General features: G+C 33.7%; 1 protein-coding gene across 2 annotated transcripts in view; it reads right to left on the reverse strand.

Annotated features, from left to right (window-relative positions):
* Positions 1-25,770, reverse strand: part of nau (myogenic-determination protein nautilus) — a 105,121-nt gene that overhangs the window by 25,631 nt on the left and 53,720 nt on the right. Inside the window, exon 3 of one of the 2 annotated variants that reach the window (XM_081728553.1) lies at positions 13,112-13,276. The exons of the other annotated variant lie outside the window; for it this stretch is intronic. Within the exon in view, the coding sequence (XP_081584679.1) occupies positions 13,274-13,276 (3 nt within the window). The 3' untranslated portion in view covers positions 13,112-13,273. Of the gene's footprint in view, positions 1-13,111; positions 13,277-25,770 lie in introns of those variants that run through there. 2 annotated transcript variants of the gene reach the window in all.

Consider the following 25,770-nt stretch of genomic DNA (forward strand, 5'->3'; position numbering starts at 1 on the left):
TCGATTTTGAATCGCACATCACAGTTTGGTGAGCGTGTCACAGTACATGTCTGCAGTAACTGTTGTCTCACGTTGCAAGAAATCAACCAACAGCACACCCTTGTCGTCCCAAAAGATGGTAGCCATCAGTTTGCGACTCGAGATCGGCGATTTCTTAAACGTTTTTGGTTTGGGGGATCTGAATGGTGCCACTGCATGGACTGTTGTTTGAATTCGACGCTGGTGTACGAGATCCACGTCTCTTCGCCCTTCATAATATGGGAAAACAAATCATTTCTCTGTCTGTTGTCAATAGCGATCCAAAACCTGTCGGGCATTACACATTTGTTGCTCTTTGCGCTGGTTCGTTAGCATTTTCGGCACCCAACTTGCACTCAATTTGTGATATCCAAGCGTTTCTGTGACAATCCGGTAGATAGTGGTTCGTGCAACGTGGGGAAAGTCATTAGTCAATCGCCGATCACCTCGCAGTTTTTGGTTCACTTGCTCCACGTGGTCATCGGTCTGAACACTAGGCCTGCCATCCTGTCTTCATCGTGCACGTTGATGTGGCCATTTTGGAACTCGCGACACCATTTGTGAACCTATTCTACACTAATTACTGTAGGTCTATACACTAGGCACAACTCCCGATGGATTATCATCAGCAGAAGTTCCTTTTGCACGAAAAAATCGTAACACACCGCGCACTTCACAACTAGCTGGAGAAACCATTCTTGCGGCCATTGCGATCTGCCCTCCGCGGCTGCCAAACTCCTACTGACTCAAAACAACCACTGCAGTGGTTTTGTCAATAGTCCGTCATTGGCGCTGCATGCGTGAAATTGTGTTCCGGCCTACCCCCATTTCACTATACGTCGACGCCCTTACTTTTGGAATACGCCTCGTATAATAGGATATTTTAATGGGTGTTAATGTACTATAGAAAAATATGATTTGGGCGTTAAAAATGAAAACAAGAAAGGGGAAATCAGCCAACTTTTAAAAGAGAAGTAATCACAATTTGGAATACTGATTCAATATTAGTACTAGAGATAAAGATACTAATGAAAATCCTTACAAAATGAAAGAAATATCACATAGCTTACGTTAAGTTTGAGAAATAATTTGTAATGGTTAAAAAAATAAAGACTCTTTCCATGGTTGGTGTCTTCTCTGATCACAGTCTTGTAATGCTGAAGTGGATATCCAGTGGAATAAATAGTAATTGTACTGTAAAAAGAATAGGTAGCATATAGTTGCATTTTGTTTTACAGCAAGAGTTACTGCATTACATTAACACTTAATGATTGGCAATACGAAAAGGTACTATTTCGTAGCTTTATGCTGTATTTACTTGAAGATAAGCATTTCCAGAAAAATCAATGTCAGTTTTGGCAATCCGTTTATTCTGCAATAATAAGCATTACTGAAAATTCACGCCACTAGCAAACTAACAAAACACCATTATTGGTTGTAAATCAGAGACTTGTTCGAAGTATATTTTCAGATAAAGTTATCAATAGTACCTTTATCTATTCTGAAAATATTATGCTTGAAATTACATTCACTATTGTAAACTAGTAAATTAAACAATCGTCAATAGAACTTAAAAATATCAAAATCATGAAATTATTGTTATTCATCATCAACATTATTGGCAGGTCACTTGCCGCAACTGAGAAGCTTCTATGGTCCATGATCTTCTGTTAACCTGTTTGTCTTCATTGTTATTATTTAGCATTTATTGTAAGCAGTAAATTAAAAAGTATCTACCGATATATCTACTGGTTGTTTAGAAACGTATTATGCGATTATAAACCTCCTAAAAGAACTTTATTGTGCGCTTATATTCGAGTAAATACAGTATTTAAAATTTGTAAAAGTTTTTGGAGCTGATTAACTATCTAGCGAAATGTTGATTTTAACAGTCTGCAGCTATCGTGTTAAAGTAGAGAAACGAGATGAAAATGGCTGATGAAGTAGTTTGTGAATCACAAATGTAAAAAGAGTTGGAAATGTATATAAAATATTCTCAAGAAAGAAACATAAGCTTATATATTCACCACAAAACATGACATGAGCAAGGTTCGGACAAATACAAACAGAAGGTTTGACCAGAGTATTAATACGTGTAGAATTTGGAGGTGGTCTTTTCCAAGAGGTGGTCGACAACGACAACGTTGGTACAAAGTGTGAATAATCTTGAAAGCGACACATGAAATAAATGGTAAAAATCACGTTACAGAATGTTAATCAGGATCGTGTAAGTTGAAGAAGTAGTTAGGAGAATAAAAGACCTTTGTTCTTGTTACGTTTTCATGTTCCGCACTTACATGCTCTCGTTGTTTTTCAAAACCCATATCTTCAGATCTTTGAACAAATGTCAGCATGGAAAATTGAAAACAACAGGAATAACTACTTTCTCTTCAAAGAAGTGATGAACAAAACAACCACAAGAGTAAATTAAAGATTTTGGATGCAAGAATGGAACTAAAGGACAGTGGCACTAAAATGAAAATAAATAACATGTGAATGACGATGGGTGAAACATCTGACAAGGAAGAAGATAAAGACGATAGTTGGACCGAGAAAAAAACTGAATAAAGTCCAAGTTTGTTGGACAAACAAAACAGAAAAAGCTCAATCACTTTTTTCTCTTGTTTAGTAAACTAGCAAAGTAAGAAAATGCATTTGACATTTCCAACACTATCTGCACACATACATATCACACAAATAAATAAATAAATAACTAAAGAAAATACATATGAGTAAATTTATTTCAAAATCCTTGTTCAATGATGGAACTTAGATTGCTTTGTAAAGAGACGTGCGTTCTTTATGGTGTAAGGTGTCCATTTTGTAAGTTTCAGCGGGAAACAAAGCAGGGCCTCTTCCAGGCATAGGCCTACTTTCGAAAGGAGGGGGGATTTGCCAACCCGAAGTTTAAAAAAATTAAATTCTATTGGTAGTATACCAAAATAACGTCCCAGTGCAGTCTCCTCACATTTTATCCCGTCCCCCCAGACATTTTTTTTTGGGGGGGGGAGAAAGACAACGAGTTGTTTTTTCAAGTTTCAATGGGGACACTCAAATAGCCTATTATTTCACAATCAATGATATTCCCAACTCAAACTAGTGTATAATAAATCATCTAAAAAAACACTGATAAATAAAGATTGATCCTCTTCCTGCTTCTCCATGGAAATCCAATCTGGCAAGTATGCATTGTTCGCTTCTTCCCATTTTGCCTTACGATTCTTATTCCAGGAAACATCAATCAAACATTGGTACTTAATGATTTATTGTCGTGAGGCAAAATGGGAACTTTCGTTTAGATTTACAATAATTCTCGTATATTGGTAGCCCTGATTGAACAAAAACGAAGATAATTAAAATTTCCGACAGAAAGTAAATGGAAGGAAGCAAGATACGTTGAAAAAAAGGTAACAATATAATGAACTAGAATTCAGGACTTAGAATTGATTACCAGTGGGATAAATTATTTAAATTTATTTATTTTTATAAATTATTTACACAATTTATAGCAAATATATAGACCAACATTATCCCCTTATTTTCTGTTTACTTCATTCGAAGAAAGAAACTATACATATCCGCGTCTTGGAGAGCATTGACAGCAAGGCTGAAGACAATAACTTGATAAAAAATTATTCTTGATTTTGAGAAAACTGCGATAAATAGTGTCACTTCTGTGTTTCCAAACGAAAAATTTCATTCTTTTTTTCTTTTTTCTTTTTTTTTTTTTTCATTATTCACAATGTATGAGAAAAGTTCAACAATTAGGACTAACGCCAAAGTAGAAAATGGATAAGAAGAGCTGCTGTCCTTTCACTGCTTCCAGAAAGAAAATATAGATACTTTCGTTAATATATGGAAAGCATCAGATAACATTGGAGCAGTACCATTCATATGGTAGAAACATAGCTTGACAACAGTGAAGCACACTTTCCTCTGTAAATATTTGTAGTCCATTTATTCTTTTAGAGATTAGCAGTTAATTACCACAAATAGAAGATCTTTGTTGTTAGAATTATATAATCTTAAAAAGTCAAGGTAACGTTGAACCAATAAATAGTTTATTATTATTATAGGTTTATACTTACATGCATTGAATCGTTATTCAGAAGAAAAGAAAATTATTTCTCTTTTTCTCTGTTTCTTTGTTCACGAGATTTAGTTAGGTTATACTATTGGAGATAATAGAATTCATTCTTAGATTTCGACTGATCCTAAAAAAAAAAAAAAGCTAAGAAACTCTGGAACATGTACTAGTTGGGTACAGTTCTTAGTTTTCACAAATGGAAAACTACGTAATGTTGCTTTTGCTGTACCCGTGCACTTGTTACCTAAAACGCCATTTTATTTTAATTTCAGATATATTTGGAACCAGTATGATAATGAAAAGGATAGGACTACCAATCGAGTATAGAGAGTTGGCATTCAAAGTGTCCGAACAGGAGTGTCAGGAATCCTCATCTCAATATATAGGTCTATATAGACTAATTGAGTTACTGAAGCAGGAACAATTGGAAAATGAAGCTTCGATTGCCATGATTTTAGCAGGACTTGCTGGAAAACATCAGAAGTATAAGTGAAAATAACTTAACAATCGTCAAAGGTAAATATAAATACATTGCGTAGTGAATAAATTTATCTGATGCAATAGCGAGATGCAGTTGCTTATTATATTCATCTGAGAGATTAAGTTATTTTATATAGATGTTTAGAACTTCTTGTACCTACTTTGTTATATGAATAAAAATAAAAATATACTGAGTCTATGAATGTATTTGGAAGCTTACCATCATAATGTTCGTAAAACAAAGCGAGATTTCTCGTCTCACCTTACATGAAAATAGAAGAAGGTGATGACAGGTTTTATATGAGAATTTCATTGCTGGAGATCGTAAGGCGAAACGAGATAATACAAACAGTACATGGCTCATGTTATCGACTATGATGAATTTGCTATTAGAACAATCAATTTGAATATCGAATGTTTGAAAGTTATGTATCCAGTCAAGAGAGGACAAAGTTAATGAAGGCAATAAAAATCTATTCTTATTATTAATTTATAATGTTTCAGAGAATTTATTGATTTAAAAGATAATTGAGTGTAGTAGCGCTAATTCAAGGTTTTGCTAAGGGGAAGGGGGAGGAATATAGCAAGGTACTACACAAATATTATATAAGTACTTCATATTATTAATTGGTATATTACTACACTATTGATTAAAACATGTAGTATATACCTCTCAAACTCAGGAGGGATATAATTCATCCCCTGTCCTCCTAAAAGACTCCCCTGGTTGAGTGACCACTTCTTAAGTTAAAGAATATAGTGCAAAGTGCTTAAGTTGCTTGTAAAGATGTGTTGGTGACCAATTTCAATCCAAACGATCTAGCGAGAAAAACAATGGCCATTCTTTAAGCGCAAAGAAATTAAATCTTTCAGTTTTACGTCCCATGATTACACCGTGTAGGCTAAAGAAAACGGTGATGAAGAAAAATGAATGAAATGATAAAAGTGGGATGAAACGAAAGAGCCTCGAGAAAAACCAAGCACACTTTGTTTGTCCACTTGGCGCGAGCAATGATCGAACCAAGGGCTCCACACACCCGAGGTGAATGCTCTAGTGCTGGGCCATCGCGACTCCTTAAGGACAAAGAAAATTGTTGTGTTGGCATATGCAGTATATTGGATGTTCAACTTAGGCATCCTGCTATATAGTGACATAATAAATTCATTTTGTAAAAATTAAAGGTTCTTTTAAAATGTCAGATGTCGAGAAAGACAATATAATGTTTTTATCACGAAAAATAAATTGTCTACATTTACGTATGATATCGCAAAATGATGCATATCTGTAAACAGCTGACTATGTAACTGGCGTTGGTGTGATGAAATCAAATTTTTTGATTGACTCTCGTATAAATTTTACTGTATACCATGTCTATAGAAATACTGAACTTATTATAATACATGGAAGTAAATGCAAAAATATTGGATTGCATGTGTAGAGTACTGTATGCTGCATTAGAATATATATAAAAATCCGATTACACATCATGTAACATCAATCAATATCATTTCAATCCAAATTCGTAATACAGTAAGCATGGGCACTCAGGGGATGGAGCAATGGGGGTAATTAGCCTCCCCTGGATTTTCAAATGGGGTTCAGTTCTTCGATATACACTTCAAAACATATAAGATATCTTTATTCACATGTCATAATATTTAATAGTCCTGCAGCATATTTACTGTATTTAATCGAGTTATGTAATATGAGTAAGTGATTATTGTTGATTTACATAAAGTACTTGTATACGCACACCTGCATAAAGGTGTGTGTGTACTCACGACTCCGCTTATGTATCCGTCTTCTGTCAACACTGTCAACATCCCTCACCACAGAAATAGACTCCACATGTTACATTAGCTATTTTGTAAACAGTTACTTTTACCAAAACTTCTTTTATTCTATTTACCTTATCAGTTTGTCCGGGAGGTACAAATCTGTGTCCGTCCGTCCGGAAGACAACAAATCTCAAGAACTACTTGATGGATGGAGTTCGTTGATGGTCGAATGAGGTGATATTCAAACCGGAAGTGTTTGAAATCAATCATTTCCAGTTTTAAAATTGATCATTATAGAATCGTTCCGAGGATATATTTCACTTTTATCCTTATTTCTCTACTGAAACTGGAAGAACGAAAAAACTACTTCAAGTTCCGGTTTTAATATCGATCTACATAGAGCAAAAATTATAAGAGATAGGGAGGAGTGTTCTTAATCATTTAGAATTCTAAATATAAGCACAATCTTCTTTTTTAATTCTATTAAAAACAGGACTGGCAGAAATCAACCATTTCCGGATTTAACGCTGATCCAGCAGCAAGAAGCGGTTTTCTACAATCAATTAAGAGTTCAGAGAACACATTTATTTATTCCATCTCCACTCTGGTATCTCTACTAAAACCGGAGCTGATAGTAAATCTACTACCACTTCCGGTTTGAATATTAATTGAGAAAATATTTATCATGCTATATGAACCAAACTCCTTCACGTGGTGTACACATATCACTGCTACTTGTTTAAATAGAACTATGCAGTCTCTTGACGCCAAGAATTTGTTTATTTATTGCATTATGCTCTGAAATATTAGGACAGAATTGGCATGAACTATCTTGTGGCTATATGGTTTGCATTCTCATTGTTGAGGTAGGATCGTATTGAGCTTCTAGTGGGAGCTCATGCTATTCGAATTTCATGTTAAACTGTTGGTCCTAGCGTCATAGACTATATCTTCGGTTCCGTGAAGGACATTAAACTTCAAGCAAAAAAAAAAAAAATAAAATAAAAATAAAATAAAATAAATAAATAAATAAATAAATAAAAATAAAAGACATCTGCAGCAATATAGACAGAGGGAAAAAAAGTATGTTGCGTACTTAAAAACTAGGTTACATGTATAAATCCTGTAGTTTTTGGACTTAATGTACGACTATATGTAACATCCTGCATAGTGCTCTCAACGGGTCGGGTCGGGTCGACCCGTGACCCGAATTGACTGACCCGACCCGACCCGTGATCCGATCCGATTGACCTGACCCGACAACCCGACCCGAGCTGACCCGACCCGACAATCCGACCCAAATAACCCGACCCGATTGCCCCGACCCGACTCGAGTCGGGTCGGGTCACAGGTCGAGTCGGGTCAACCCGACCCGTTTGTGAGCACTAATCCTACATCAAATGTATGACTGAAAACGTATGTTTTATAGCACTTTCCGTTTAACTGTTACATCTATACGTTCTTTCCATACGAAAGAAAGAACTGTATATATGCTTTAAGGATCTCACATACAGGTGGACGTATATAACATGTAGCTGAAGTATGTAACATAAAAATACGTATGTAATATACGGAAGACTATTAGATAGAAAACATCCTGCAGCAGCATGATGTAACATTCAAACGGGAAAATGCAGTAGAATGACTTATACTCCATTCAGATTTCCGTAGTAAACATATGGGTTCCGCTGTAAACATTTGTATAATATATCACTGTCCAGATAACCGATTTTTTTTTAGTGTAATAAACCAATAACATTTGAGATATAATATCCCGCATTAGAAAAGAAAGAAACTGACACTCTTGGGCAAGACGTTGATTCATTTACATTGATTTTGTTCTCAGAAACTCCTCAAATATGCTGAAAATACCGTCGAAAAGACTTTGACTAAATTTATCTTACAATTGGAACTGAGAAAATAACAAATCTGCCTAAAATTTATTTCGTGAATTAAGGTTGAGGAACACATACATTCAAGCGTTTGAGAAGAGATTAAATGGAGGTTAGAATCAGAACAAATTACGTCAACATCAGTATTGTTTCATACGACAAGCAGCTGTCTCTGTGGAGTTTCCTATTTATTTTTGAGATACTCAACCATGTAGGTCCATAATTGTGAACATCTTAGTACCAGATGGTGATGTAAGCTTAAGTAGGAAGGAAAGACCGTTACAAGAGGCGCAAAAGAAAACAAAATTACCTCGCAAAGTTACTTGAGAGGAGTCCCAAACAGACGGTTACGAGTTTGCTTCCCTTCCGAGGTGTTGATGGCTACACTTTATGGATATTTGGATCTGTCTTCGAGAAGTGAACAGCGCACAACGAGATTTTGGTCGCGCTCATTCTTCAGCTAGCTCGTCTGTTCGGCAGCAAACATGACAGTCAATCTTGTTACCTCCGTCGCTGATTGGTGTAAAACTAAGCAATTAGCGTCTCTTTTAACAAATTTGAAGTGTTATTTCAAACATATTTATATCCCTCGGTCGTCGACTGGCAAATCTCTTCCGACTTCTTTTAAAGCTTTTTTTTTCTTTTTATAAATTCTTTACGAACCAAATAACTTCAGTTATTCAGAGACTGTTTGAAGCTTCACTCTGCGTTTTCTGACACAAGACGGAAACAATTCTTAAAACTATTTTGAATTAGTGTAAGAACATACTCCACACCACAGGTGCTTCGTTGAGGGCAGAGGAAATAAGATCCTGTATTTTACGAGAACATATGTCCCTTTTGCAAAAGATATACTTCCATCGCAATGAAACAAGAATAAAAGAAAAAAAAGCAACATCATATCTTTTAACATAAGTCAGTGTAGCGTAAGAGTATTATGGAGATCGAAGACCTCGTTTTCTGTGCCAAAAATATTGTTTGTTGTGATGACCTACTAGGAAGCGGAAAAATATTCTTTGCAGAGACAAATAGGGACCCCGTTCATTTTAATATGTATTGGGTAATCGCTGAAAAAAAAAAAAAACGAACGATGTGGTTCAGCAGTTTTTTTTTCGTGTTTGGCAAAAGAGCTGCTGTGGTTTGATAAAAAAATACATATATATTAAATTTCTTTAAAAAAAAAAAAAACTTTTCGATTTTACATTCTGAATGTTATGACAATGGCAATGGTTAGCACATATCTTCTATCTAATTTTATCAAGCTGTTTCTTTCAAGTGTTTAAAAAATAAATATTTTTATCTCCGTAATATTAAAATTCTATTATATATATATATATATATATATATGGTTTTCTTGGTGTTATGCATTGTTATTGCGAATTTCTTCTTAACGTAAAAATTAACGCATTAAGAGCCAGCCTTACTTTTTAAATAATAGTTGTATTTAGTTTGTAATAAACAAAATAGTATTAACATGCAGTTATTAAAACTAAATAATAATGCTATTTAAAAAGTAGTTCACAGGAAACCAAAACAACACGATACCTAACCAAATGCAGTTGAGTTCGTTCCTCTAGTCACTGCCTTAACTTAGATTTTAGGGGCGTTGTTATTCTGGCAACACCATAATTTGAATGGATGGCAACACTATAATTTGTATGGATGGCAACACTGAACATTATTCAGGTTCATATTTTCTGTTGTAACTTGCATTTCATTATCTCCTTTCACTTATGAATAAACAAGCAAAAGAAAAATGGTAAATTTTGTGTTATTTTTTTGTGTAAGGCAGGGTCTTACTATTAATGATACCCAATATAATGTGCACCATAATGCTCAATTATAGTTTTAATCTTCCAATTCCTTGACCCCTCTCTTTCCTTCTTATTCTTTCGTTCCCTAGAAACTTAGTATAAATCTTCAGGGTTTTCTAGAACCTTCGTCACCCTGAGAGTTCGATATATCATTCAATATAGAGAATGTTCTATTTCTAATCCTCATTGTTGTTAATTTCAATAGATTCTTTTAACAGTTTATAAGAAATAATAAGGATACAAAAGTTATGAATAAATAAATATGGTTGATACTTTATTCTTGAATTACTGGATTAAATAATTTAGAAACTGAGTACCTAAGAGTCTAATTCATAGGTGGTTGCGAACTATTTCGAAGAGATTTGGACATATTAAGTCTAAATATCGTTTGTTGCATTGAAGGATTTCTTATTTGCTTGAAACATATTCCGTGTCAGTTTAGTTACACAACTGCACAATTTTATTATCTATTAAAGTTACACCTAACGAAAATAAGATCCAATATTAAATAAACACGGCAAAAAGTAGTTTACCTTTCATTGTTTAAGGAGCAAATTTTCACAAACATTTATCATACACACAAAATAAGGTACATAAACTTGGCCCCAGCTTGTAGCACAAACGATGGGATTAGTGCCTTCCAACCTACTGGCAACCTTGATACTACATTACTTCTAATGAAAGAATATTATAAGAATCTTTGATGGAATTAATTATGACTTTTGCTTATTTTTTCTTATGCATAGAGCAATGATGTGAAGCGATATGTACTAATATTTGGTTTACAAAGTTCTCTCTCTCTCTCTCTCTTCCGGCCGCTTAGTTTAACACCTAAAAATTTTAATGTGTAAAACAATATGGACATAGGCTTTTTAATTAGTTACTTACACCACTTTACGAATCATATTGCTAGTACTATATAGTGTCCTCGTTACCAAGTAGCTAATATGTGTGCGTAGCACACGTGATTTCGGGTTCGCTCACTTGAGGGACTACATCCTCAAATCAAATCCAAATAGTGATTCAAATTCAATTTAAAATAATAGGATTATCGGTGCTGAGAAAGAAATGCAAAATACAAATAAATGGATCAAATCAATCATTGGTATGATTTAGTGCTAGATATTGTGCTTATAATATATGAAGGTATATGTGAAGTCTCAGAGTTCACTGCTGTTATTGAAAAGTAAATTCACGTCGTCAGTGGGGGTAACTGGAGTTCTCGCTCCAGGCCCGCGCTATAATAGGAAATTAGACACTTTAGGGAAAGTTTTATATATATATATATATATATATATATATATATATATATACTATTTCTAATTCATTCTTGGTAGTCAAAACGTTTGTAGTTGATGAATCATTATTTTTTAAGACCTCATTATGACTTTATTTTATTACTGTCATGAAGTGCATTGTTTGCATTCATAATGTGGTACCACTATTACTGACATGAAAAAGTCAAAGTTGGTGCAAAATAATTTATTTATACTGGATATGGAACTCTCATCTATATCATTAGCTCTTAATTTACTTTAGCCCCAGGCCCCGCACATCAGCAAGACAATCCTGAGTGAATAATAAAAAGTGGGATGAATTTGGTATTCAATTACATAACATTTTTTATCGCAAGACAGAAAAATGATTGATGAAGTTGAAACATCTGAACTCTACTTTTCTACATATGTTATTATTATTATTTAAATTTATTTGTCCTTCTGATATTTTCACTACCCTCTAAATCCTATAGTTAATCATGCTTCTAAAACAAAATAACCTTAGCCATAATATAACGAATTATCTAGCAATTGACTGATACAAATGAGAAGCCAAGAAATATTTTTTTTTTCTTTTTAGACAGGACTTATGGTGTTGACCTAAAATTCAGCTGTTTTAAAAGCGACATAAGGTGGTAGGGAACAACCTATATTATAAAAATCCATCTTGTACGATGGTGTACAGACCCGCCTACTACACCAGACTCAAGCCCCAGTTGTAGTTCCAAGCTCATTTTAATAGTAGGTCCTAAACTTAACAGCGGTGTTGTGTAAGGACGGAAAACACAGAAGCTCGAGAAAAATGTATTCTAAATATGATGTCTTAGAAATTCACAAAAGATAATCAGTAAATGAAAACTGTCCCGCTTTCCCGGCACAGTTTGCGAAAGAGAAATAAATGAATGTCCCTCGAGACTAGTTCTAAACAGAGTGTTTTGCGCGGAGTGTGTAAAAAAAAAATAAAAGTTCAGAGGGGAGGGTGGTAGTTTCATGTGTCAGATGGGCGCCGCGACACCTTAAATCAGAATCCCTGTTTTGACTTCTTCATCCGGTCTCTTCGATCCTATTTCTCGTGTCTGTTTCACAACACATTCAAAGATGAAACTGAAAAGTGCCATTTTCAAGTTACAGTAGCTTTTCAGCTTGTTTCTGTTGTAAGTTACGACTTTAGTTGTGGCTTTCTTTTTCTTTTCTTTTTTTTGAAAATGGAGAATGATGCATTCTTACCCAATCACAAGACGTGTGGCTGTAATTTATATCTTTTCTACTGTTATTTTCGCTCTAATACATATGCACCTCTCTCTTTCTCTCTCTTCAACACTCTTAAACTTAAGTAAACGTTTCAACATTTAAGAAAATAAAATAAAATAAAATAACTCGTAAAGTAAGTTTTTGTGAAGTTAACTCCGAATAACGGTTTCTGATTATTTAACTCGATGCATTTAAGCTACAATGTTACAAAGGGTTTTATATTCTAAGGAATGCAGACTGTTTTTTTTATTTATTTTTTATTTATTTTTTTTTAGTTACAATGTTGTTAACCAAAGAAACTTTTAAAATACATATCAGAGAATATAGACTCTTATATAAAAACTTAAACACTTAATACTGTCGGAAGACAGAGAAGAAGAAGCTCAGTCTGATAAATCTTTCGTGGAGACAGTATATGATTTCACTATTTCAAAGTTACAGAATGAATATAAGTAATATTGATCCAAAGTCTGTCCTTCTAAATCAACACTGCATATCTAGCGTACCTGCAATTTCCTTTACTGTATAACTTTATCTTTTCTTGCCAGAAAATCGCTTTGAGTAAATTCTCTTATTTTTGAAACCAAGTAAATAGAAATTTAGTTATTTCAGTTTCAATAAACTTACTCCTGCTACAGAAAGGCCACAACCAATACAATCTATGATAAAGGACATTTACTGAAAAAGGAGATTATACACGAAATGAAATATATATATATATATATATATATATATATATATATATATATATATATATATATATATATATATATATATATATATATATATATATATATATTGATCTATGACTATACTGCATCTAAGCTATAAGCTATGGCTGTACTGCTTCTACTGGTATGGATATGAGATTCCTTTGGAATGCGTATAACAAAAGTCATGTAGGACAATATAAACGTAAACGAAAATTAAATAGAGAAAATCATACCGTTATTACATGTTTAATAATATAAGACACCATTTTGAATTTCAATAGGCTGTCCTCACTGTTGTTAGGCAAAATTACTAAAAGGAATCAAGGATATGACATCAAACCATCCATCGAATCAAATGGTTACCAGAGTAGAGTTGGTTACAATGGTAATAATAATAATAATAATAATAATAATAATAATAATAATAATAATAATAATAATAATAATAATAATAATAATAATAATGTATTCAAATTAGTCTTAGGCATATTATGTAGGAAAACGTAGTCAGTGTGAGATCGATCACGTTTCATAATTTCGATCCTAGCATTAATTCTATTCATTAGACGAATGCTTATTATTATTTAATATTAATAATTCCTATTAAAGTTTTGCGCTTAAAATATCTGAAAATACCATTCATTTTTATGATTCGTGTGACTCTGCAGGAGAATGGTCAATGGGAGCTGGGTCGGGTAGGTACGGGCTTACCCAAAAATTTTGAAAAATATATAAATGCTAAAAGATACAATAAAAAGTAACTATATTTTCCACTATTTACATTAATGGTAGATAATTATTTAACAAATAACATTAACCACTACTGTAAAAGTAATTTCCTGCTGTCATTCATCAATCAAATGTGTATATGTAACCATAAGCGAGGGAACTGGGCTACCCAAAATTAAAATCCTAAAGCCGCCAACGAGAAAGGTACGATGGATTCTATCCAAAGTCTCGTTTCTGGATTATTTTAATCCATAAGATATATTATGCTGAACTATAATTGCACTTGAATTTTAAACTACCTACATCTTCTCGAAAACTCCTATACAAATATAGGAACCTTGTTTTTTGACACATTCAATGACAAATTTTAGTATGTCTAAAACGAAAGAAAAAGTAACTGAAAAAAATTCTATTATCGTTCTACTAATATTACGTATAATATATAATTTCACACATTTGAGCAATACTGATTTTTGACAATAGTCTATTATTATTGAATCTTCGCAGTATTTATATTAAACAATGTTAAAATCAACTATCAGTTCAATGTGTGAAATGATAAATACCAACATTGCTCACATATGCAAGCTTAAAAATAGTTATGAAGAAAGGAATATTGTTAATGAAAGAAATGTCATACAATTTTCACCTTTTAGAAAAAAAAAAGTACAGCGAAATGAAATAAATGCAAATAAGACCTTATGCTACATGTATTTAATGATTTTTAACACAATTTTATTGCTTATTTATTCTATAATATAGTTAAATAAGCGGAAAAACAAATGCACCAATTTCAGGGTGAAATAATATATTAAACGAAAAGAAGAAAAAGTTCTATTGAGAATAAGTCGTAAACGGCTCGTTTTAGAGTTGCAAATTGTCGAAAGTTCGAAAAATCAATGTTTGAAACGCTCTAATTTAAAAACAATGTAACTTAGTTCACCAGTTCGAGAAGTTATAAATGAAAAAGTACAAGTTAAATCTATACCTTCCCTCTTCCAAAGCTTTTATGCTTTGCACTTCTAAACGAAGATATAGTCACTAGTGCAATTTCAGTTCGCACTTCACTCATTATAGGGTCGCTCCATACAAAGTGATTGCGAAAAGAGAAAAATTGTTGCTCGACCTTTTAAAAAAAATCTAATTTTTTTAAATGAATGCTTATCCTATATCAGGGTACTTCAAAACCACAATTAATTATTTTTACAACATCTCGTGGCGACGCAGCGGCTGATGTCATTTTGCGTTTTTTTTTTTCGATTTTAGGCGTTTACGTTGTTTGATTATCTCAGCATGTATTAGTCCTAGCAAATTGAAAATTGCTGGACGTCTCCAACCCGTGCAAAGCTAAAACTTTGATCTCAACAATTTTGCCTAAAACCACTTGAAAGGGATGAAAGGGCCTACCGTAGCAACATTTTTGGACATTGAAGACATGTTTGAGAAGAGGAAACAATTGACGTAGAGATCTGAATTTGTGTGTGCATGTAGTCTGGGGTCATAAGTTAATGTGCAAAAATTTACAAACCTGTAGATTCTCCCAAAGGCCTGAAAAAAATCATAAAGTTGGGAAATTATGCCAATTTGACATGTTTCACTGTTCAATATCTCCAATGGGCCTGGATAAAAAATCTGACATTTTGGGAATAGTTAGTCCTTTAGTTTACCATAACACATAACAAAGCGCGTTTTGTGTTTTTAAGCAAAAGGGGGTCAATATATTAAGGAATGACGTCATATTCTAGAAGGTGTCTTGTTCCCAAATTCAACTGGAAATATGTTATTGTGAATAAAATAAAGTAGGATGAATGGTTAGTCCAGTCAAGGCTCTCAAGTTCGTTCCTTTCCTCTAGTTGTGTGTAGTGATACAGTGTTGCACACTGTTGGAGCTACATGTGCTGAAAATGCACAATGGAGAAGTCTGATATGTGGCAAAAATGGTAATAAAGGAATCTGGGTTTCATACTATGAATTTAGTTCAAATGCATAACACCGATAGTATAACATAGCAAAATGTCAGCAGTGTCACAAAATATTGATGCATTTGAAAAACGAAATTGAGTTATGCTATTTTTAAGTCCTATGTCAGCTTTGAAGCTATATAGGACGGGCCCTATAGTGTAAAGTGGGATCTGAACCACTATGAAAGAGAAAGACAACAATGAAATGTAAGGTCAAACGTACAACAAAACATGTTCGAGGCAGGATTGCAACTCGCGATCCCTAATATGTCGGTTGTCTAGCCTTCTAGACCACACGGCTATCCGGGCCTACTAAAACCGAAATGAGATAGTAATAAAATATTTCCAATGTGAATATGGTAATATTACAGTGTACAAATATAATCATATGGTAGTAAAAGAAAATGTCACTTAACACGGAAGACATAAAGCAAGAAAGTACTCTTCCAAATATTGATAAAATAATCTGAAGAACCAGTTTATAGAATTAGAAAACACGTGTTTCTTTCCTCGCGTGTATTATTTTGTTTTCGTGAGTTGTCTGTTTATTCACCGGGGCTACAGAAGTATAATACAAAGCCCTCACTTTTTTGTAATGCACTCCTTTATTATCATCTGTTGCCACATATCAGAGTTCTCCATTGAACATTTACAGCACATGTAGCTCCAACAGTGTGCAACACTGTACCACTATACTTCACTGTTATGTTTGGTGATAATAATGCATTTTAAATCTGTTCACACTTGTATATGGTGCTATTTCAAATAAAAGATATTTATGCTGCGTTGACAACACTGCTTCACCTATGATAGTTTAACTATATATTGTTAAAAATACCTGATATTTACTGAGTTTGATTTTAGCGTCCCTTTTAGCAGCGAGACCATATGAGACGGGGACCTACAGCTTAACGTGGGATTCGTACCACATTAGCTCCCAGCGGGAATCAAAGCCGGGTCTCCCACGCCTAAGGCGCGTACGCTAACTGCTTAGCCAAGAGGGAGCTCATCTGGTATTCATGATTTATACTTTCTTTGAGTTTTCCAATGTAGCATATTGTCTGAGTGAAGATTAGTCAGTGGAAGGACAGAGGGGTGAATAAACACCCAAATTTACGAATACGTTTTGAGATAATTATCATAAGACGAATTTAAGAAAATGATGAAATGGTTTTCTTTGCTTAGAGGCTTAAGTCATACTCTTCACTGTAAGTGAATGATGTAGTGTTGACATCATTTAAGAAGAAGGGGGTGAAACTCTCCAGTTTAAAAACAAAATCGCTCATTTCTGTAGTGTATGGGGACAATAAAATTTTTGATTTTCTAATTGGAAATTCACGTAAGTTTCTTAGTCTTTGACAATACTTCTCTTGTGCATGCAATCCAGATTATCTGAATTTCTTATCCTAAAATGTTATCCATATATACTTATTAGTTGAATTTCTAATAGTTACCTTCTCATAATATTTGCACCTATTAAATACGCTCAAAGATTCTAATAAGACTAATAAATATAATCATACTAATTTACATCCACTAATCCTACTTATTTCCAAAGTTAATGAGCAAAATCATTAAGCTAGGATATGTGCCTTCTGTAACTGTAGACTTTAGTGTATTTTAAAATTGTTGTTCTTGAAAAACAACATATCACGTTTTCTTTACCGATCATTCTTCTGATACATACTCAGTAAAACGTATTTTAACATAAAATGTCAATTTTGCAAATTAATGCAGGTTTAAACATAATATTAGAATATGTAATTTCAAATTTACCAAAATTAGAAGTGAATGTTAGAAAGAACAATACAAATGTATTACTTCTATTCTTTACTAGCAGTACACTAACTTGGACCTACCTAATTCCTTGGTAATTTTTTATCAAAGATATTAACATTACGTATGTTAAAGAAAAAGAATATAACGCATTTCTGTGCCGTCCCTCCACCAGAGCCCATGATACAGCTACGAAGATCATAATGAGAGTTATCGGTTGACCTTCTCTCTTCAAAATAATTTTATTGAAGCTTTTCATTCTGTTTGGAGAAATCACTTATAATCTACCACTTGACACTCTTATTGCAAGATAAAGATAAAGATAAAATAAAGATGATACTCTTTCTGTGAGCTAGAAACCTTGGTTGCTTATAGCACGACAGTTGCTAACACCTAATCTCAATAAGTATCGGTGTAGAAAATTTGGGAAAGAAATAAAGACTACAAATTTCGTAACTAAAATGTAGTTAACTCTTTCTAGTCAAGATCTTTGTTACTTCGATATTGTCAAATGTACAAATGCCGTATCATATCCATTTAAACGTGTAATGCATTTCTGAAATTTCCAGAATAGATTTTTTTTTAAAAAACTGATCTGACAAAATTTGCCACCCCCAAAAATTTTCCACCCTGGGTGTGTCCTATGTTGTCCCATGTGTATGCCATCACCATTAGAGAGGTAGACTATTTTTGACTAACTTCATATTGTTATTATAAGTTCAATGTAAGTCTAACTATAGTGTAATTTCATTGTTCTATGGTAAAATTTGAAACGTTAAATGTTTTAGTATATTTATAAGCAAATTTTCTCCATGAAGGAAACTAAAAATTCAAAAAGCTCTTGTAAATTTTGCCAGAATTCAGATTTAGATGCTTTCTGTATATAGAAGTAGAAACGATCAAATATAATACACGCCTTAAACCTCGTCCTGTCTTGAAAATGACTAGAGATTCCATTCGAGACATCCTTTGTGGAATTCGAGAAGAGACGAATTAATTAATAAAAAAAACTGACCAAAGCACTAAATATATATATATTAATAACACCTCACAAACAATTTCAGCAACGTAACATTGCCTTCATCAGAATCATTATGAGTCTGATACATGTGCTATGATCAGTTTTGTTTTATTGGTACTGTCAAAAATTTACAAAGCAATAATGAACAATAAACAAGACAAATTCATGTCTCGTCTCAAAAATGAGAGTCTAGACACAAAATAACTTGCCATAAGCTTCACCTCGTCTCGAATGCCTCTAAAACACTTATCCTGATTTTAAGAAAATCAAAAGGAGTATTTACTCAGAAAGAGATATTATTCTTGGGAACAAATATCAGCATTCTAGAGATGGAATCGAGACGAGATTAGAGAAGACCGTATACAGTCTCGATCGACAAACATCAGTTTCTGTCCCCTTTCGAGTTGAAAATCGTCATCTCAGTATCGGTCTCGATGTTTCCTCTCAATCTCGTCTTGGTCTCGAAATAAATTATGTGAGATTAAAAATGTATAAATAGTATCATTTTGTAGCTTCTAACTCCCTATTTTTTTCTTAACTCTTTTTAGTCAAGATCTTTGTTACTTCGATATTGTCAAATGTACAAATGCCATATCATATCCATTTAAACGTGTAATGCATTTGTGAAATTTCCAGAATAGGAGTATTTAAAAAAAAATAAATAAATAAAACTGATCTGACAAAATTTGCCACCTCCAAAATTCCCCATCCTGGGTGTGTCTCCTATGTAGAATATCGTAAGCTACGTATTACTTCGTAGCTAAGTATATTACGACTGCTTTCTATACACGTGTTAACGGGTTCAGTCCCCATATTAAGTACCGTTTATCAAGTTTATCTCAGTTTATCAAGTTTTGGATAAAATCCAAATAATGATTCAGGTACCACTTTAAACAATAGATCTTGTCTCATATATATACTCGATAATGAAAAGAGGTAGTAAATTGTAACTGTACTATTCAATATCACACGCCAGGTAACACAGTAGATAGTACCGAAACTATCTTTAATCGAATTGTAATGACAATTTTACAAATTTTCATTTATTTTTCATTACATTCTTCTTTGACTGGTCCATTCACTAACAGAAAATCGAACTTAATATCTTAACAAATATTACTACTAGAATAATAAATTACTATTACAATATGTTTTATTTTAAAAGGACAAAATTATTTATTGCCATTTTAGTTTCCTGAGTTTGACACTGTAAACACTGGCTTCCTGGCTTCCTGCAACTTTATGATCAACATAGTTTTGTAGCTACAATACTCAATTTTGTTGTGCATAATCGAAAAGGGTACGATTCAAATTCCATATCTCGAGTAGTTCGAATATCACTTTAAATATTTCCTATTTCATTTTTTTCCTATTAAACTGTTGAAAACACACAACTCTATTTCACAAGCGTTTATAACCATATTTTGATACATCATATTTTCAAGGATGTACGAAATCTTTTAACATGCATTTTATATATTCATGAATTGTGAAGAAATGTAACGTGGTACACTAATTATATGGTCATTTTTTGGAATCAATGAATAATTTGGGTACAGTGTATGCTTTACTTACAAACAGTACACATAAACACAAACAATGCAGAACAGTGTAAAAGCATTTCTGATCCATGTTTTTTTTTATCCTTTTCCTTTCAATCTATTTTCCCGCATAAAATGTTTTATTTTTTATTTTATTTATTTATTTATTTTTTTAGACCACGCTTTCCAATCGGACAAATATTTTTTTTATCTCAGAGAAAAACCATGGTATAGAGAGTTCTATACCATTTTATATTTTTACACAATGACGATGGATTAACAATGATAGGATTTTTGCTACGAGAAATCGTACAAAAAATCATTCCGCGTGAAACTGGCCTAATGCTTGTTGTCTCAACAGATACTACTGTAGATCAAGCTTTTACTGACAATACAGATCAACTGTAGAAGAGCTTGTCTTTTGTTCGAAGGCAGGCTGAATACTGGGTATAATATCTTTTATCTTTCGACATGTCATTAGCAACCATATACTCCCTTAGTGAAGAATTACCACAGAAAAGAAAACAAAACCTTTAAGAATTGTTTTTGAATGACGTATCGTTGACGTGCAAAAAGTAAGAGAAATGCTCTGTTGTCATCTGTACAACACACCATCAAACAGTCACATGTGTTCTCATCTACGGCCGGAACTTGAGCGCCATCTTGGAGATTATCTTTTTTTTTTTTTTTTTGTTATCTTCTCTTCTTGAGACATTACTACGTTTTTACTTCGTTTTGTCATGCTGCAGTCGTCTTAATGGGCGAAACTTGATACCTCGATTGTTCGTTCCAGAGAGCAACATCAGTGCCATTGAAAAAGAAGGTCGACCAAAGACCAAGAAGCCTTTTTCACAGCTACTTGCAACAACTAGTCTTCGTCTCGTCTCATTAGAATATTTTCTACTCAACCCATCCCCTGTCACACACACACACACACACACACATGTGTGTAGATACGTATGAAGGAAAAAGAGTGATAGAAGACGGAAAATCTTTTCTTTTCATTTGTTTCTATTTGCTAATAATAATAATAATAATAATAATAATAATAATAATAATAATAATAATAATAATAATAATAATAATGTTGAAATGTTTATTGGGAACATACAGCAATACAGCCACTAGTGCCATAAAAAAGGATAAACTGTTTATACAAGCATAGGGCGCATGCAGGGCGCATATTCATCCAACAGATATAACGTCAGCACATCGAGTCCTATTGTCATTATTTCTTTCATCATTTAAATCTGCTACTTTTTTTTAAATTTAAACTGGGAGATTCTCGAGTCCTGATGATGCGGATTTTGTGCTGATAAATTTTAAGCTTATCCTGAAATTCGAATCCGGTACCATTAGCCCTGATGAGTACAAGATGTGAGGTTTCCTTGTTCAGTGTCTTCTCACTAGTAGGCCTACTAATTTACAAAGATCATGATATTTATATTGCAACCCTTGTAAAGTAAGGAACTACAAGCAGAAAGGTGGCATACCACCACACTGGTAAATGTAGTTAGTTAGTTTTATTTGCGTTCAGTCTAGCGACATATTGACCTCAGCTACAGATAGCCAAGCCGAGGCTGAAGTAGGGCTGTGTGATATTTCGATATATCGATCGATCAATATTTTTTGATTTTTGATATTTCAATATTTTACGAGATTTCAATTTTTTTCACCTAATACGGTATATAGAATGGAAGTAATCTTGTATAGGATCGCATTATACAAAACAGACTGGATTGTTAGGTTGTTGGTTGGATCAGGGTTTAGCATTCCCATCAACATTAGGTTTAGCGTCCCTTTCAGCTGCACCATCTCGTTTATATGAGACATAGATCTACAGGTTAACGTGAGATCCGAACCACATGAGCTCCCACCGGGAATCTGAAACGTTTGATATGTACTTTGGAACATAATTATCATCTACCTCGAACTGTGCTTTGATTAGAATGTGTATCTTCAGGATATTATAAGGGGTTCAAAATTAATGCGAGAATAGAGTAACTCACAAGTCCCTCAAGCTAAGACAATGAAATACAACATATACACTCTTCACTAAAAACAGGTGGACACTTTTTCTTATGTTTTTAAAAATTCTCGTTTTAAGGACAGAGAAAGAGGGCAACATTGACTTGTTTTTGACCGCATCACGAAAAAAAAAAAGATCATAAGTTGATATAAACCTTGGAACATAGTAGACCTACCTTCCTTAAGGTGGATTTTTATCGTGCCATTTTGAATAAATAACGTATCAAGGGTTCAAAGTTTATGTCAAAAAAGAGTATCCTAAGGGGGTGCGAATATTTTCCATAAACCTATTCAGCCCGTGCGAAGAACGGGCATTTCAGCTGTTTTTCTTATAAAACTTATAGCTGTTTGATGTTGCTCTACACAAGATCGAAGAGTTCAGTTTCTTAACGATGCTATAATTTAACATCACATATGCTAGCTGCCTGGATCCTTTTTATTTTTGAGCGACGAAAAGAGAGAAGAAAGCATTGGGATCGTGAAAATAAACTAATCTGTGATTTCAATACCTTTACATGTTTGTGACCTCTACTTGAGAGGAAGGTGATTCTTCGATGTATGTTTCTCCATTCGTTTGTCAGTTTGACCGTTCTTCCCAATGAGCTCAACTTACCTGGAGACTATGCCATTCAATATATCTGGACGAAAGTTTAAGTTCTTCAAAGCATTCTCCAGGAGAAAGAGTCGAATTTCCTTCCTGTCCTAAAAACACGGTTGTCTACTGGAGAGTGAAAATATAAAAATGCGAATTTCTAAAAAATCAGGTATAGTCATTTTGTTCATCTATGTAGAGATGTATATAAGTATGTATGTATGTATGTATGTATGTATGTATGTCCCACCGTAACTTCTGGAACGCCTGAAGCAATTTCAACCAAACTTGATAGACATTTGACTTACAACCTGGAAAAAAAATAATGTGGGGGTAGAACATCCCTAGTACTCCTAAGAGTGGGAGTGGAAAGGGATAATATTAAAAGGTAAATAAAAATGATTGATATTAGCGTCGAATACATCGTTTGAGAGGCCTCATCCCGGCGAAATTAAAATACCGCTAATTTTACAGTAATTATTTGATATCTTCAAATAGATAAGAGATAATTGAAATGTGTAACAGGAGCACCCTAGACAATATTATTTTGCGTGAGGTACTGTTATCATAAGTCACCTAGTAGCTTTTCATTTTCAGCCGTTTAGAAACGCGAAAATAAATGCCGATTTTCAAAATGGCTCGAAATCAAAAGCAGATAAGTGAGTTGTGATAACGGTATCTCATGTAAAATGATACTGTCTAGAGTGCTCTTGTTCTACATTTTGATTACCTTTTATCTATTTGAAGATATCACATAATTACTGTAAAATTAGCGGTATTTTAATTTCGCCGGGATGAGGCCTCTTAAGTCGAAAGTCCAGTGCCATGGTGAGGCGGTGAGAAGGGATGAAAAGTAAAAATGACTAAAATTACCGTCGAATTCATACTTTCCGGGGTCACTAAGGTAATAGGTTGCAGCCCGGATGATTTAAGCTCAAGCTCAGTCTAATAGAAATATGAATTTTTTAAAGAAACGAATAAAACTGTACAACTTTCTAAAAGGGTGTGAGAAGGAATACAAATCTATGTCGTTTTAAAGAGGAAAGGGAAACATTTTCTATATTTTTCAATCACGTTAAAATCAGTGTTAGCTGTTATTTGTGATGACATCACGGGAAAATGGCTAACCCTTTTGGAATGAACTTTGGAATTTTGATACTTGATACCTATCTCAAGCTGGATTTTTATCATACCAAGTTGATTAAAGGGTGTATCATAAGTGTGTGGAGAAGCTGAAAAATTTATGTAAAAAATGTATTAATTTAAGGTTATTTTCATCATATTTTTATTGAAATGTGTATCTTAAGGGGAGAAGGGGTTTAAATACTCGTACTTTCCACAACCTAGCCTCCACCTGGTATTATTATTTGTAAGTTTAACAGCTAATACATCATAAATGAGTGCTAGTATTTCATAGCCTGAGGCCATAAGCTAACTCACTTATCAGTAAAGACACGAAAAAGTAGAAAGAAAGGAAAGTTTGTTGGAAATAGGTGGTTTTCAATCTAAAACGATGGAATTTTCCAACCGCACTAACCGTTTCGGCTCCACACTGGTGAGATGAGTTCAGCAGGTTTTTCGAATGCAACATAAGGATACACGCAATTGGTACGGGAAACGTTCACGTTCTTGTGTGAGGGAGAGTAGAACACTTCGGATGCATTTCCCAGCTCTGGTGTTTTTATTTTGAGGACCCAAAGAAAGAGCCTGCTTTACTGACAGCGTTACTTTTTCATTCTTAGAGCACTTTTGGCTGGTTCGATTGGAAAATTTCGTCTATTTTAGATTAAAATCCACCTTTTCCAACAACTTTCCTCTCTTTCCATTTTTTATATCTTCAATTTATAACGGAATTATTCTATGCCTCAGACTTTTGATACACCCTTCCATATATATATATATATGCGAGGGTCATTGCAAAAGTCATGGCAACTGTTTTTTTCTCGAAAACGGTAAAGAATTTTAAAAATTCTGAAATATACAAATGGAAGGTTAGTTCATAAGTAAACATAATATGCAGGGAGGTGGATGAACATACACACTACCATAAAGCTATAGCATGAGAAAAGAGACGAAAAAATGTTTCAAACATGTTTTACTTTCAATTGCAACAGTACACAATAGTACAGGGCAAAAAGACGTACATGTGACATCTTAGAGTATCTACCATCTGTGGATTCTTGGGCAGACTGCTGATGCCATGGAATGCACGTAGTTTGTAATGTACTATTGTATACAGTTGCAATCGACAGAAACACTTTTGGAACGACATTTTTTATCGTGCTATATCTTTATGGTGGTGTGTCTATTCATCCATCTCCTTATATGTAGTGCTTACATATGAACTAACCTTCCATTTGCACATTTCAGAATTTTGTAATTCTTTAGATTTTTTGAGAAAAAAGTAATTGCCATGACTTTTGCAATGGCCCTCTTATATATATATCGTTTCTTAATTCACAATACGGCGTCTGCTATTGGTTACTGTTCTTGCATACCAATCAGGGGATCAGGATTTGAATCCGTTGATCGATCCTTCTAACTCAAGATTTTGCACTTTGTTTAAAAGTTTCTCGACGTCTTCTAAAAAGAAACCCTAGCCTATTTTCTATATTCTTCTTTCCTCGCAGTTGCTAACTTTGCAGTGGCAACGCAGGGAATTCTAGCCATTGTTTTAAGGACTAATATCTGCACTCATACGTTAGTAAATTGATATAGATATTCAGATCATATTCTAGAAAGTTATGGATTAATACGTGTTTGTTCCGTAACAATATTGCCAGGCAATATATACACAAAATTTGAGTAGTG

The sequence above is a fragment of the Thermobia domestica genome, chromosome 10 (assembly GCF_964235325.1).
Source record: "Thermobia domestica chromosome 10, izTheDome1.hap1.1, whole genome shotgun sequence".
NCBI lineage: Eukaryota > Metazoa > Arthropoda > Insecta > Zygentoma > Lepismatidae > Thermobia > Thermobia domestica.